The sequence below is a fragment of the Podarcis vaucheri genome (genome assembly GCF_965113315.1).
Source record: "Podarcis vaucheri genome assembly, chromosome: 8".
NCBI classification, from domain to species: Eukaryota; Metazoa; Chordata; class Lepidosauria; order Squamata; family Lacertidae; genus Podarcis; species Podarcis vaucheri.
In genome coordinates this window covers 94,607,245-94,619,993 of record NC_138766.1, presented here as the reverse complement: position 1 = coordinate 94,619,993, position 12,749 = coordinate 94,607,245, and the positions used below count along the sequence as shown (strand labels likewise).

At 53.7% G+C, this 12,749-nt stretch overlaps 1 protein-coding gene across 2 annotated transcripts in view; it reads left to right on the top strand.

The window, feature by feature from the left end:
* HSF1 (heat shock transcription factor 1) overlaps positions 1–12,749 on the top strand; it is a 46,515-nt gene that overhangs the window by 28,322 nt on the left and 5,444 nt on the right. For both annotated transcript variants that reach the window (XM_082235710.1, XM_082235709.1), the window contains exons 5-9: positions 6,268–6,343; positions 7,091–7,152; positions 8,266–8,362; positions 8,480–8,616; positions 10,564–10,821. In XM_082235710.1, the coding sequence (XP_082091836.1) occupies positions 6,268–6,343; positions 7,091–7,152; positions 8,266–8,362; positions 8,480–8,616; positions 10,564–10,821 (630 nt within the window). The remainder of the gene's footprint in view (positions 1–6,267; positions 6,344–7,090; positions 7,153–8,265; positions 8,363–8,479; positions 8,617–10,563; positions 10,822–12,749) is intronic.

The following is a 12,749-nucleotide window of genomic DNA, read 5'->3' as shown; positions in this document are numbered from 1 at the left end:
TCTGAAAGTGACCCCGGCCCCCTTGTGCACAGAGGGTCAGAGTTGTGGGGCTCCAGCCTTGCCTAGCCAAGGAAGGTGGCTGGGCAGTTGTCTTCTTCCCTGTGCCCCCTGGCCCATGTTTCCAGGTTCAGCCTTGCCTTGTCAACAGCTCCAATTAGCCGGAGCATCTGTAGGTGCATATTGAAGGCAGGTGAAGCTTTCTGAATGTTGGAAGGTTCTTCATGCAGCGCAAACCGTGGAACGCCTTCTCCCAGGAGTCATTGGAGGCTACCAACCCGGACGGCTTTAGGATTAGGCAAATTCATTAAGGAAAGGGTTGTTGAAGGCATGATAGCTGTTCTGTGCCACCAGGGTCAGAGGCAGCAATCCTTTAAATCTCAGTTGCTGGAAACTGCTGGTGGGGGGGGGAGTCCTTTGGGTTTTCCATGGGGGCATCTGGTTGACCACTGTGAGAGCAGGTTACTGGACTGGTTGGCCACTGGCCTGATCCGGCAGGTTCTTCTCATGTTCTTTCTAGTCCAGCTCCAGCCCTCCACTTCCTCCCTGTGGGGCTGGTGGGGAAGCTGCTTCTGCTCCATCTCCTGGGCTTCAGGTGTCCTAAGCCACGACCAGGGTTCTTGAACCCCAGGTGTTGGGCCGCAACTCCCACCATCCCCAGGCAGCTTAGCCGCTGGTCAGGAGCGTTGGGAGCGGTGGGGTGACTCCACAGCCCGTCTGAAGGGCTGGTCCCCCCCCCTGCACCCACACACATAGTGTGCACGGCCCTCTCCGCCTTGCTGACTTTAACGACTCCAGTCTTCTGGCTGATCCTGCCTGAGGCAGAGACGCTGGGCCAGGCTTTTATGACCTCTACATTAGACCGTTGTAATGTGGTGTGTTACTGCCTCTCTGTGCGAGATGCTGCATGGATTCCAGCTGTTCTGGCGAGTTGCACCGCAGCCCCTGCTTGTCACGGGGGACTTTGCTGGCCCGCAGTCAACCGTCAGCTTCGTCTCAGAATTGCTTTGATGGGCTCCGAGCAAGACACTCGTTGTGAACTCTCTCGCTCTGCGTCTGTCTTTTTTCCTTCTTCTTTCTTCCTCCTTGCGCACAGCTGCGCTTTGGGCTTAGTCACTGCTTGAGATCATCTGAAGCCGGTTTTACTGGCCACGGTGTTCCATGAGGTTAAGGACTGCTGGAGTCGTAGTTTATGGCGGGCTCAGATGTGTGAGCCGTGCCAGGAAAGCAGTGCTTCTGACTGCAGGCTTGCTGCTTTGCGTGCCGAGGCACCTTGTCCTGCGCCTAAAGTGGCCTCTCAACAGGCACCCACCACTTGCCCCAGGGGAGGGGGCTGGGGGAGGGCCGGGAAAAGTGCCAAGAGGAGGTGCTCCATCTCTTCAGAGACATGGTGGTCAGCCTGTTCTGGCTGCGATCAGGTTTTGTAGCGGGGGGGGGGGGGCGCTACTCCTGCCAAGGGGACACTTTCATCATCTTGAGGTGGTGGCAGGAAAAACCTGGGCACAGTTATATATGAAGTGTCAGGGCCCACCTTAAAGGTAAAGGGTAAAAGGACCCCTGACCATTAGGTCCAGTCGTGGCTGACTCTGGGGTTGCGGCGCTCATCTCGCTTTACTGGCCGAGGGAGCCGGCGTACAGCTTCCGGGTCATGTGGCCAGCATGACAAAGCCGCTTCTGGCGAACCAGAGCAGCGCACAGAAACGCCGTTTACCTACCCGCCGGAGCGGTACCTATTTATCTACTTGCACTGGTGTGCTTCTGAACTGCTAGGTTGGCAGAAGCAGGGACCGAGCAATGGGAGCTCACCCCGTCGCGAGGATTCGAACCGCTGACCTTCTGATCGGCAAGCCCTAGGCTCTGTGGTTTAACCCACAGCGCCACCCGTGTCCCTATCGCACCTTTAAAGCCCCATGCAATTTAGCAGCACCATGTCACCCACAGTACCCCAATCTGAGGTGGGTGGCGACTATTGAGACAGTTTTGCAGTGGTGGCCCCATTATTGTGGCATTCCCTCCCTGTTTGGACTTGCCAACCTTGTTGTCATTTCAGCACCAAAGACATTTTAATTCTCCCAGACCTGTGTGTGTGTGTGTGTGTGTGTGTGTGTGTGTAATTCGTTGTTTTGTATAGCCCATCAGATTTCTGAAAAACAGAAAAAACTGCCGGCCTTGCAGAGCTTGTGGTCTGCGGTCTGGGATTTTTGTTTCCCTGCTGTGGACAGGCAAGCTTTGACCCTGTGCAGCCGTTGCCCAGTTCTGTTTGATTCTGGAGAAGGGAGCAGCTTTGCATCCCGCAAAGTGAAGAGGCAGCAGGCTCAAGCCGGCAACAAGCCCACCCCTCAAACAAGATGGCTGCGTCTCCCTCCTTCCTTTGCTGCCTCTACTTGGGCACCTGCTGTCATCGCCCTTGCCATTTTTTTAATTTTTAATTTTTTGCAAGACTCTCCTTACCCTTCTTCCCAAATTCCTGCCAGCAGCCACGTGATGAAGTTGCTGTCAGGGTTCCTCCAGGCCTTTGAGAAGGCCTCTCTGCAGGTGCGGCAAGCCCCTCTCTGCTCTTTCTGAGCCGTACCATCCATCCTGGCTCCCTTTGATGTTTAAACATGGGAGAGGGAGAGGGCAGAGGGCTCGGCAGTGCGTGCTGGGACCCTCGGTTGATGGCCTCGTCTCCCAGCGCTGTAAAGACCAAATGGGAGGGGGCTCCTTTCAGAATCCTGTTAAAATAGTTTTAATTTTAATTCTGAACTGCAGGCGCAAACCACCCACTGCACCCCTGGTACGCCTCTCATCGTAATGACTTGCAAGGGTCTGTAACACCCCAGTCCCAAGGCAGGTCCCCAAGTGCCCTGGCGCAAGGGCCTTTTGTTTAAAGACTCTGGCCAGGGGAATGTGTGGATGGAGAAGCTCCTTCTCTCCTTTCTTGGAAGGCGTGGGGTGAACCCACACTATAATAATAATTATTTATTATTTATACCCCCCCCCCATCTGGCTGGGTTTCCCCATCCACTCTGCAAAGGAGTTGGTGCAGCCGGTGGTTGCCTGTTCAGTTTCTAATAAGCAGGTGCCTTCTGGTTTAACTTTTAAATGTCTATTGAAAACTCCTATTCCCCCAGGGCTGTGCAGGCAATTAAGAATACATTTCCCTGCAATGGTTTATTGATGTCTGTTTATAACCTTTTTTTACATGTTTTTACTGCATGGTTTTATACATTTTTGTTGCAAATTGCTTTGATTTTTTTAAAATTAAATAGTGTCCTATAAATATTTTTATAAACAAAAAGTGTTTTCCCACCCTGCAGAGAATAATTCCTGGGATCACAAACATCCACCTTCTAATTGAGAACAACCTTTCATCCCTTCTGCAGGGGAGCCCTTTGGAGACCCCATCTTTAGGACAATGAGGGTGACCAGCAGATGCCTTTCTTTAGCACATCCCCAGAGCTTCCTGCGAGCAGAAAATGGGTCTTCTGCACTCAGGAAATACCAGGGCAAAGTAGGGGGTGCCTGTGGGAAGGAAATGCTGGTCAGAGTGTTGGGTGCAACTGAGGCTGTGGAAGGAGTCAGCTGTCGCTTGCTGCCTTGAGCAGAGCAATTTAGTGTGCATTTGTGAGCACCTTTCCTAGGGCGGCTCCAGGAAAGCCCAGGGGGCTGTCCGTCCTCTGCAGAAAGATCTGGAACCCATGTGATGCAGAGTGTTGGCCGAGCTTGGACATGATGCTCACCAGGTGACCCTGAGCTGGCTCCCAAATCCCCATGTGAGCCATATATAAGGCATAGGGTGCCGTTTCTCCCACACCCACATACACCCGGTGCACCGCCTCCCGTCATCAGCAGAGCAAAGGGACAGTCTTCTGACTCCTCTAGCGGCCTCATAGTTTTTAGGAGAGCACGCAGAGGGGCGGTGATCTCCAGAAGGCCTGCAAAGAGTTAACAGCCCTTTTTTTGAGTGGGAGGAGGGAAACTCAAAGACTTTCCTTCGCACACTGTTTTATAGAGCAATTAAATGGCGGTGAAGAGTTTATATGGGCCGACTTCAAAGGTTTCATTTCAGGGGTTATGAAAAGATCTTAGGAGTGTTTTATTTATCCAATTTTGTACCAGAATGACATAAACTCTTACCCTCTGCCCACCTGCCTCTCTTAAAACTCCCCCTCCCCGGCTCCAGGGGAGGGCCAGAGTCCCGGCTCCCAGGCCGGCCTTTCCACATCCTCCCCCCAAGCAGTCTGTAAAGTGAGGAGGCAGGTGGGGCTCAACATCTGACCCAGGATCCGACCGCCCTGATCCTGAGAGGCGGCGAGGGCCTACCTTTGTATTTGCAAGCACAGTTGGGGGGGGGGCTTTTTAGTGGCAAATGAACCTCAGTAGTCTCAGTCTTTGATGAGAGAGCATACCATGGCTGCAGCTCCATCAGCGACAGCACCTAGCTGAGATTCCTTCATTGCAGGGGATTGGACTGGACCAGACAACCCTGAAAGTCCCTTCCAACTCTACAATTCTATCCAAAGTCACAATAAATGTGAGAGTTTCTAAGCCCTCTTGTTCTTGAAGATCCTCAGGAGACGTCCTGCTTCCAGTTCTGCCTTGCTAATGCGTGAAATAGGGAAGGGTGTGAAATGGGGTCTTCCCAGTTTGGGGTACTTCCCTAAGAAAACCTGCCGGAAATTATGGTCAGGGTTTTCCAAAGACACTGCTAGGACTTCCCTCCTGGGCCAGACCCAGGGCCCTCTAGCTCAGCATTCGGGTTCCACCAGCCGCCACCCAGATGTGCCTGGGGAGCCCACAAGCAGAGGCATGAAACAGCCGCCTTCCCTTGATGTCCCCCCCCCCCCAGTCACTGCCTTGCTACCCCTGAAGGGAGGGGCTCTTTTAGCTGTGGTGCTGAATAGCTGCCCACCGACCTGCCTCCCTCAAATTTGTTTCACTTGGTGGACCACCCACCCGCGTGCCTGTATGAAAAGCTTCTCCAGGGAGAGAGCGCTGGGTGTCTGCGCGTTTCTGCTGCTTTTTATTGCTTGCCTGCATTCTGGGTCGTTAATTGCTTTCGCAAATTTTGTGATGCTTGCTTTTACATGGCTAGCTGCTGCAAGCTGCTTTGATGTTAAAAGTGTGATGCAAATGAAGGGTAGTATAGGAATTTAATAAATAATAATAATAATAATAATAATAATAATAATAATAATAATAATAACAACAACAACAATTTTAAAAGTAAATGAAGCTTCCAGTATGTCTAGCCCAGGATTAAAATGGGCACATATATTTTTCAAATATAAATAGTGGAAGTATATAAAAATAAACACTATTTTCCATCTTTCTGCAGGTTTTGTTTCATTTTGAAAAATAAACTTTTAATTTACGGTCGTTTATTGTTTATATTTTGAATTGGATATTTATGGGGCACCGTCTTTTAAGTGCTGAGGGCCCTGTGAGATGTTCATTCAGCCCTGCAGACTTCCTTAGGCAGGCAAGAAAGCTGCTGCTCCCAAACAGATTGGAGCTGGGGGAGAACAGATTTCTCAGCATTTCCTAGGAGTCGGCTTCCGTCAGCTTCTCAAAACTATTCGGTCACTGTGCTTTTCTGTCTTCACCAGGCCATTTTCAGCTGCAGTCCTGAGCCATCCCCCTTTCAGTCCCCCGTCCTCTGATCCGTGAAATAATGTTTCCACAGTCCCTTTGGAGTACAACCTGGAGAGTTGCGTGGAGGGGGAAGAGTGGGCAGGAGGGCAGCACTAGCTCAGGTGGGGCAAGGGTCCTTTGTCGGGCCACTGGCTGCCCACCCCACACCTGAAGTGCCCAGCCTCTTCAAAAAGCATTGCAGAAGGCAGCTGCTTCCACATCCTACCTGGGCATTGGGCACCAGCATGAAGCGGCCCCCTCCCTAACTCTTGGCTTGAATTTTGTGGCAGGAAGACATTCTCTTTAGTGCAGAATTCAAACAACAAGCCTGGGTCGTTTAAATGCCCAAATTCAGAATGAGAAGGAGAAAGTAGAGACAGGGAGGCTGCTGCCGTCGTGACTCTCACAGACATGACCAGAGAGCTGTTGGCTGCCTGTCCTCCCACGAGTTCCTGGCAGGGTTTCTGTACCTACTCTGCTCCTTTGAGGGAGTTTTGTGAGGGTTTCCACTGTTGCCATGCTGGGGCTGTGCTGCAGAGAACCGGGCTGGACAACCACATGTTTTAGTTTAAACTTCTGCAAGGCGCTTCTTCACCTTCCTGCCGTGGCTGCTCTCTCTGCCCAGGCTAATTTGGCTGCCTTCTTCCTTTTCAGTGAGAACGAGGCGCTGTGGCGGGAGGTGGCCAGTTTGCGGCAGAAGCACGCCCAGCAGCAGAAGGTGGTGAACAAGGTAAGCCCAGCCTTCACTTCTCAGCAAAGGGCAGCTTCCTCCCTGCCCTGTGGGCCACACAGTCAGCTGGAGGCCTGAGGCTGCTGACCTGCAGGGGGCTTGGCCAATGGACCCCCCAGAGCCTTGAGGGCGAAGGGCCACTGTCTCTTAAGGACAGGAAACAAGACCTCTTCCAGCCAGCTTCCCACTGCCTTGGCGTGATTCTAGATTGGAAGTTTTATATCACGGTCTTTCTGATCCAATTTTTCTCTCTGTGTAGTTGGCCCATCAGATCCCCGCATTCTGTTTTTTCAGTCATGGATTTTTGTTGCTGTTCCACCACCTGCCATACACACCAGTCAGGAGAGCCTCGCAGAATGTAGGGGGATTACCCCCTTCCACCTCTTTCGGGCACGTGCACAGATATTTTCCCCCTGAGGGTGCACCGCTCTAAAACCAACAACAACCATTTCCCCTGTGTGCATGGGCAGTGCCAATTCCACACTCGTGGACGATGAGACTACAGAGCATGTGCAGAGATTCTTCTGTTTGCTCCTGAGAGAACCCCACATACCTGACCCTGGGAGTGAGGTCTCAAGTCCAGCCTGCTGGGTTTTCCATGCTGGTGGTCAGCTGCGCGTGTGCTGGGGGAGATCTGAGCAGGTGGTCCTTTCCAGAGTGCCTTTGGCTCTCAGTCCAGCAGGATTCCCCCTTCTCCAGCTAGAAGTGTGCATCGCGCTTGGTGACATTTCATTTTCTCTCCCACAGCTCATCCAGTTCTTAATCTCGCTGGTGCAGTCCAACCGTATCCTTGGAGTGAAGAGGAAGATGTAAGTGGGCCTCATCCAGAGGCCATGCTTTGATTCTCCTCTTGGCTGGGAGGATCTCCTAGGGTGACTCTCAAGAACCATCCATGGCGTTTAAGCACAAGCCCAGCCTCTCATTGAGGCATTTGCACCTGGAAAACTCCAGACTTGCCTCTGAGAAGCACCTCTGGGAGGAATTCCCATCTGTGCCTGCCTCTTCCTGCCTATACTCTTGCTATGCCCTTTCTGCAGGAATACTTTGAGTGTGGTTATCTGCCCATTCCCCCCTAAACTCTCCTCCTCCCCACTCCTGATCCATTGGTTATGTTTCTGCTGTGCTTTGAGTATCATTTTTGTAGCTTTATGAGCTGTGATTCCTATATGAAGGGGTTGGACTAGTCTCTTACAATTCTATAAGTCTGTGATTCTTAATTTTCTTCCTCTGCATAAGGCTGAGAAGCACCTACATGCTGCTTGTGAAGTGGGGGGGGGGGGTGTCTTTGAAACCAAACACACAGGAAGGGATATGGCGATATGATTTTGCAAGAGGGCAGCTCTCTTTGCTCCAGCAGGAAAGCAGGAGATGCCTTAAGGCTACAGATGGGCTCAGATGCTCCTTTGTAAGAAGGCAGTCCTGGAGTGGAGCACACGCAAGTGGCTTCAGTGGGCTAGTCCCACACTCCTGGGTCCAACGAAATGGGAGGAACCCCCAAGGCCAGCTCTGTCCCCTGTGGGCTGCACACCTGCCCTGGTCCCTGCCAGCCAGAGTAGCAACACAGCCTGCAAACCCAAACCTGTTTCAGGGCTCCTGCTTCCAGAAAGCATCCTGAGCTGACCCTAGAGCAGGCCTAGGCAAACTTGCCCCTCCAGATGTTTTGGGACTGCAACTCCCATCATCCCTAGCTAAGAGGACCAGTGGTCAGGGATGATGGGAATTGTAGTCTCAAAACACCTGGAGGGCCGAGTTTGCCTATGCCTGGCCTAGAGGGTGGGCTGCCTGAAACTGCCTGTCAGGAGTGCTCTCTTCAGAAGTTCTGTAAGCAGGATGGTGCCCTCTGCAGTCTGGTAGCCCCTTTGCTGCATGCCTGCCGCCTCTGCTCTCTGTGTCTCACGGCAATCTCTGGCTTTCCCTTCCAGCCCCTTGATGTTGAACGACAGCAGTTCGGCCCACGCCATGCCCAAGTACAGTCGCCAGTACTCTTTGGAGCACATCCACAGCCAGCCTCCCTACTCTGTAAGTATCTGGCTTGGGCAGAGGGAAGCTGGGCTTGGGGGCAGCCCCAAGGAGGCAACCACCTTTTGGACCCTCAAGGCTCCTAGGGCCTCATGCCAGTATCTGTCCTCCTCACAGGCTTCCCCCCCGGCATACAGTGGTGCGAACCTGTACTCCCCGGACCCCTCCGCCAACTCCGGCCCCATCATCTCTGACGTCACAGAACTGGCCCAGTCCAGCCCCTCTGCCTCTCCCAGCAACAGCCTTGATGGAAGGTACGCAGCAGCCCGCCTTTGCTTGGTTTCCTGCGTGGGTGCCCAGATGGGCCTGGGGGCACAGGCACTTCTGGTTGCAGGGGGAGGGGACGTCCAAGGCACCGAAGTGGGGAAGCTGCCTGGGGGGGTGTGGAACAGAACTGCCGACTGCACAGGCCCCAAGGCTCTCTTGCGCCTTGGGCAGATGCGGCTGGCAACTTTTCCCTCTGTGTCCAGGATGGCTGAAAAGTGGGTGGCTAAAAATTCATTTGAGTCAGTCAAGATTTTCAGCAAATTTCTAAACCAAAGTGATGCGGTGTGGCATGGAAGTCACTGTTGTACTGTTTTATTGTTGTTAGCCGCCCTGAGCCCGGCTTCGGGGAGGGCGGGATATAAATAAAAGTAGTTGTTATTATTATTATTATTATTATTATTATTATTATTATTATTATTAAAGGCCAATCAAGTTTCTGAGGCGGTAATCTCAGGGTGGTTCTTCCCGCAGAAGAACTGCTCAGGCCAGCCTTACAGGGTGTTAATTTACACACCTTTTGCTGGGGTTAGGTATTCTGGGTCACTGTGTGCTTCTGTGGAAGCCTGAATTCTGCCATCCAAAGAGGGAGGGAGAGAGAAGCACCTCCTGCTTTTCGTTCACAAGAGGCTTTGCCCAGGAGTCCCCCTTCTTCCCAGGTGTGGTTGGTTTTCCTTCTGCTCCCTTGGACTCACCCAAGGCTGGTGGACTGAGCTGAGCCCCAGGATGCCTGGCTGTGTAAAGGGACCCAAAGAGTGTGAGCAGCATTTTCTGTTGGTGCTTGGAATGCCAGCCTGAGATTCGCAGCAGATGCAGGAGCTTTCTTGCTGTGTAGCTTTGCGTCTGGGCAGAGCTGCCTTGGCCTCATTGAGGGCACTCCCTTCGGAGGATCTGCACTGAGGCCACTGCTGCCCCACTGCAGCCGCATGTTCCCCATCCCTGCACGCAGAGCCTGAGCTCCTGGAGGGCCACCAAGGGCGTTTTTCTCAGAGCCCTGCGCCCAGAAGCCCTTTGCCTTGTGCTGCTGAGTCATGAAGGGTCCGCTTGGCAAAGCCTTCTCTGCGTCCAGGAACCCGTATATCCCGGCCCTGGAGGTGGAGGGGACCTCCTTGGTTCTCTGCCCCAGACAGTTCCCAAGGCGAGCGGAGTTGTGAGCCGGACACTGCTGGCACTGGGGCAGAATCACTCGCCACAGCGGCAGCCCCCGTCTCTTGCCCTGAGTGTGCCTCTCCGCCAGGAACCTTCGCTTCGAAATGGGAACCAGATGCTTGCCTAAGTGGGTCATCACAGCTTTGTTCTTTTATACCTGGCGACAATTCCAGTGGGGCTCATTGAACCTCCCACATAAAGCCGTTTCGGGGAGTTTGGGTACTGGAGGGAATTTCCATCTGCCAGAGAAACTATGTTCGCCCCCCCCTTCCCATCCTCGTCTCTCTTTTAAAAATCCCCACTGCTGAGAAGCCACGGGTGGAGGAGGGGGTGGCAGAGCTTAGACTGATTCATTTCCCAAACCTCGGAAGAGAGGAAACGTGCGGCAGGACGAGCAGATCCAAAGGGCGGAAGCTTCCTGGGGTTGTCTGAGAGTCCCGCGTTTCCCAGAGTGAGCCGTGGTGTCCCCTGGCAAGGGGGCTCTGGGGGCGTAAATGTCTTTGGAAAGCTGGTAGCACGGGATCAAGCTCATCAGTTTTGTTGCATTAATAAATTAAGTTTATTGTATTATTAATCTTCCTTAATGGAGTGTGCAAACTGCTATTCTGAATAATTTTTACAGGGTAGGGGGCACTGGGGATGAGTTAATGGAACCAAGGGGGTGGGGGCCAGAAAAGGTTTGGCACCCACTGTTGTAGAGAGCAAATGGTGGCAGCTGGTGACCATGCAGGAATACCGCTGTCCGCCCAGGGCTCACGTCTTATTTTCTTTCCACCCTTCTGTCTTAGGAGTAGTCCCGTGATCCGCATCAAAGAGGAGCCCCCCAGCCCCTCTCGCAGCCCTCTGATTGAAGAAACCAGCCCCATCGGCACTCCTGCCGCCGAGAGCCCCCTCTCTCCCTCCGCCTTCATCGACTCCATCTTGCAGGATGAGAAGCCCAGGGGCGTCATGGCCGCAGCCCCTCTGGCCGACAGTGGCGGCAGCAGCACAGCCGCGGAACAGGCCCAGTCCCCCGAAAAGTGCCTCAGCGTCGCCTGCCTGGACAAGTAAGTGGGGGGGGGTGCAGGGAGCACCTGGCTGCCACCTGAGGGTTACGGGCTGGGTAACCCAGTGGGTCCCTAACCCTGTCCTGCTGTCACCATCCCCATCCTTATCCCTCCCCCCCCTTCTCTTTGCCAACCTGCTTCTTTGTCGGAAGGGAGGGGGTGGTTTTATTGACAGCATTTATATCCCACCTTTCCCCCCAAGGCGTTCAAGGTGGTGCACTAGGTTCTCCTCCTCATTTTATCCCCACAGCCCTGCAAGGGAGGCTGGGCTGAGAGGAGGCAGTGACTGGCCCAAGTGGCGATGTGAACCTGGTCTCCCAAGTCCTGGTCCAGCGCTGCCTCTCGCCAATGTGGCTGCAGCCCATTCTTCAGGCACAGTGCAGCCTGGATTGCCAGTTGCTGCCGCGCTGAGCTGAGCCACTTTGTCCCAGGCTCGAATCCTGCTTGCCTGCCTCCCTCTGGGGCGCCTGGCTGGCCACTGTGGGGCATGATGGGTCACTGGGCTGATTTAGCAGCCAGACTCTTCTCATGCTCTCGCATCAATCCTGACAGAGGCAGTGAGTCTGCAGCTGGACGGAAGCCATTCGATCTGAAGCTGAGGGCTCCTCTGTGGAAGAAAGCTAAATGCCAGGGAGAAGATCACTAGGCTAGTCTGCCCCCCGGCCTGCAAGTCTTCTAGGCGTGAGGGCGGATGAGGCTCTTCCATAGAGTCACAGAACTGTATAGAGTTAGAAGGGACACGCAAGGGTCATTGGGTTCAACCACTGGCAGTGCAAGAGTCCTTCCCCCCACTTGTCCCTGGGTGGGCTCGAACCACCAACCTTCAGGCTCACTGTTTCATTTTGGCCTCTTAAGCCCTCCACTGCAGCCGAGGCTCAGGGGGAGCCGGGCTTCTGCATGTCTCCTTTTGTCCCGAGAAGAGGAAAGGCCAGGATTCCCCTCCAGCCCAGGGATCCTGAAATCTGTTTGCAGGGCCAGGAGAGCCAGCTGTCGATGTCTTGACCCTCCAGGTCTTGGAGCAGACTACCTTAAGGCTGGTTTTAAACTTCTAGCCAGCCCATCCCAATAGCCTAGCCACGAGCCAGTGGGTGGTCAGTGAGGGAAGCCCAGGAGAGCAAGAGGCAGCATTCCCTTCCTCTCTCTCTCTGTCCAGCCTGGCTGTGGATTCCTGGCCTCCCTCATCGCCTGCTAGAGGGGTGGTGCTGTCAGTAGTGTGGAAGGAAGGCTCCAAAACCCAGGAGGAGGCTCCCTGGGCCAGATAAGAGGGTGGTCCTGCAGCATGGACAGAGGCACAGGGGTCCTAGCGGAGGATGCCCAATTCTCAGTGGCATATCTGGAGACAGGTGTGGGCTGTTTCTCCTCCTCTGCAAGGGTTGGGTGTGGGCCTTGCCAGCCTACTGGACATGGGGGCTTCATAGTGCTGGGTGCTCATGCCTCTGTGCCCCTCCCACAGTTGCAACTGGATTTCAGCTCCGGACAGAGCATCCTGGCTTCCTAGGCCCATGGCCCTCCTTGCTCTGTGCTCTGGGCATTCTTCAGTGCCCTGTGTGTGAGGAAGCAGGAACTCCCAGGGGCTGCATGGCAGAGATCATAGAATCCTAGAGTTGGAAGAGACCACAAGGGCCATCGAGTCCAACCCCCTGCCAAGCAGGAAACACCATCAGAGCACTCCTGACATATGGTTGTCAAGCCTCTGCTTAAAGACCTCCAAAGAAGGAGACTCCACCACACTCCTTGGCAGCAAATTCCACTGTCAAACAGCTCTTACTGTCAGGAAGTTCTTTCTTGTAGTTTGGATCCATTGCTCCGTGTCCGCTTCTCTGGAGCAGCAGAAAACAACCTTTCTCCCTCCTCTATGTGACATCCTTTTATATATTTGAACATGGCTATCATATCACCCCTTAACCTCCTCTTCTCCAGGCTAAACA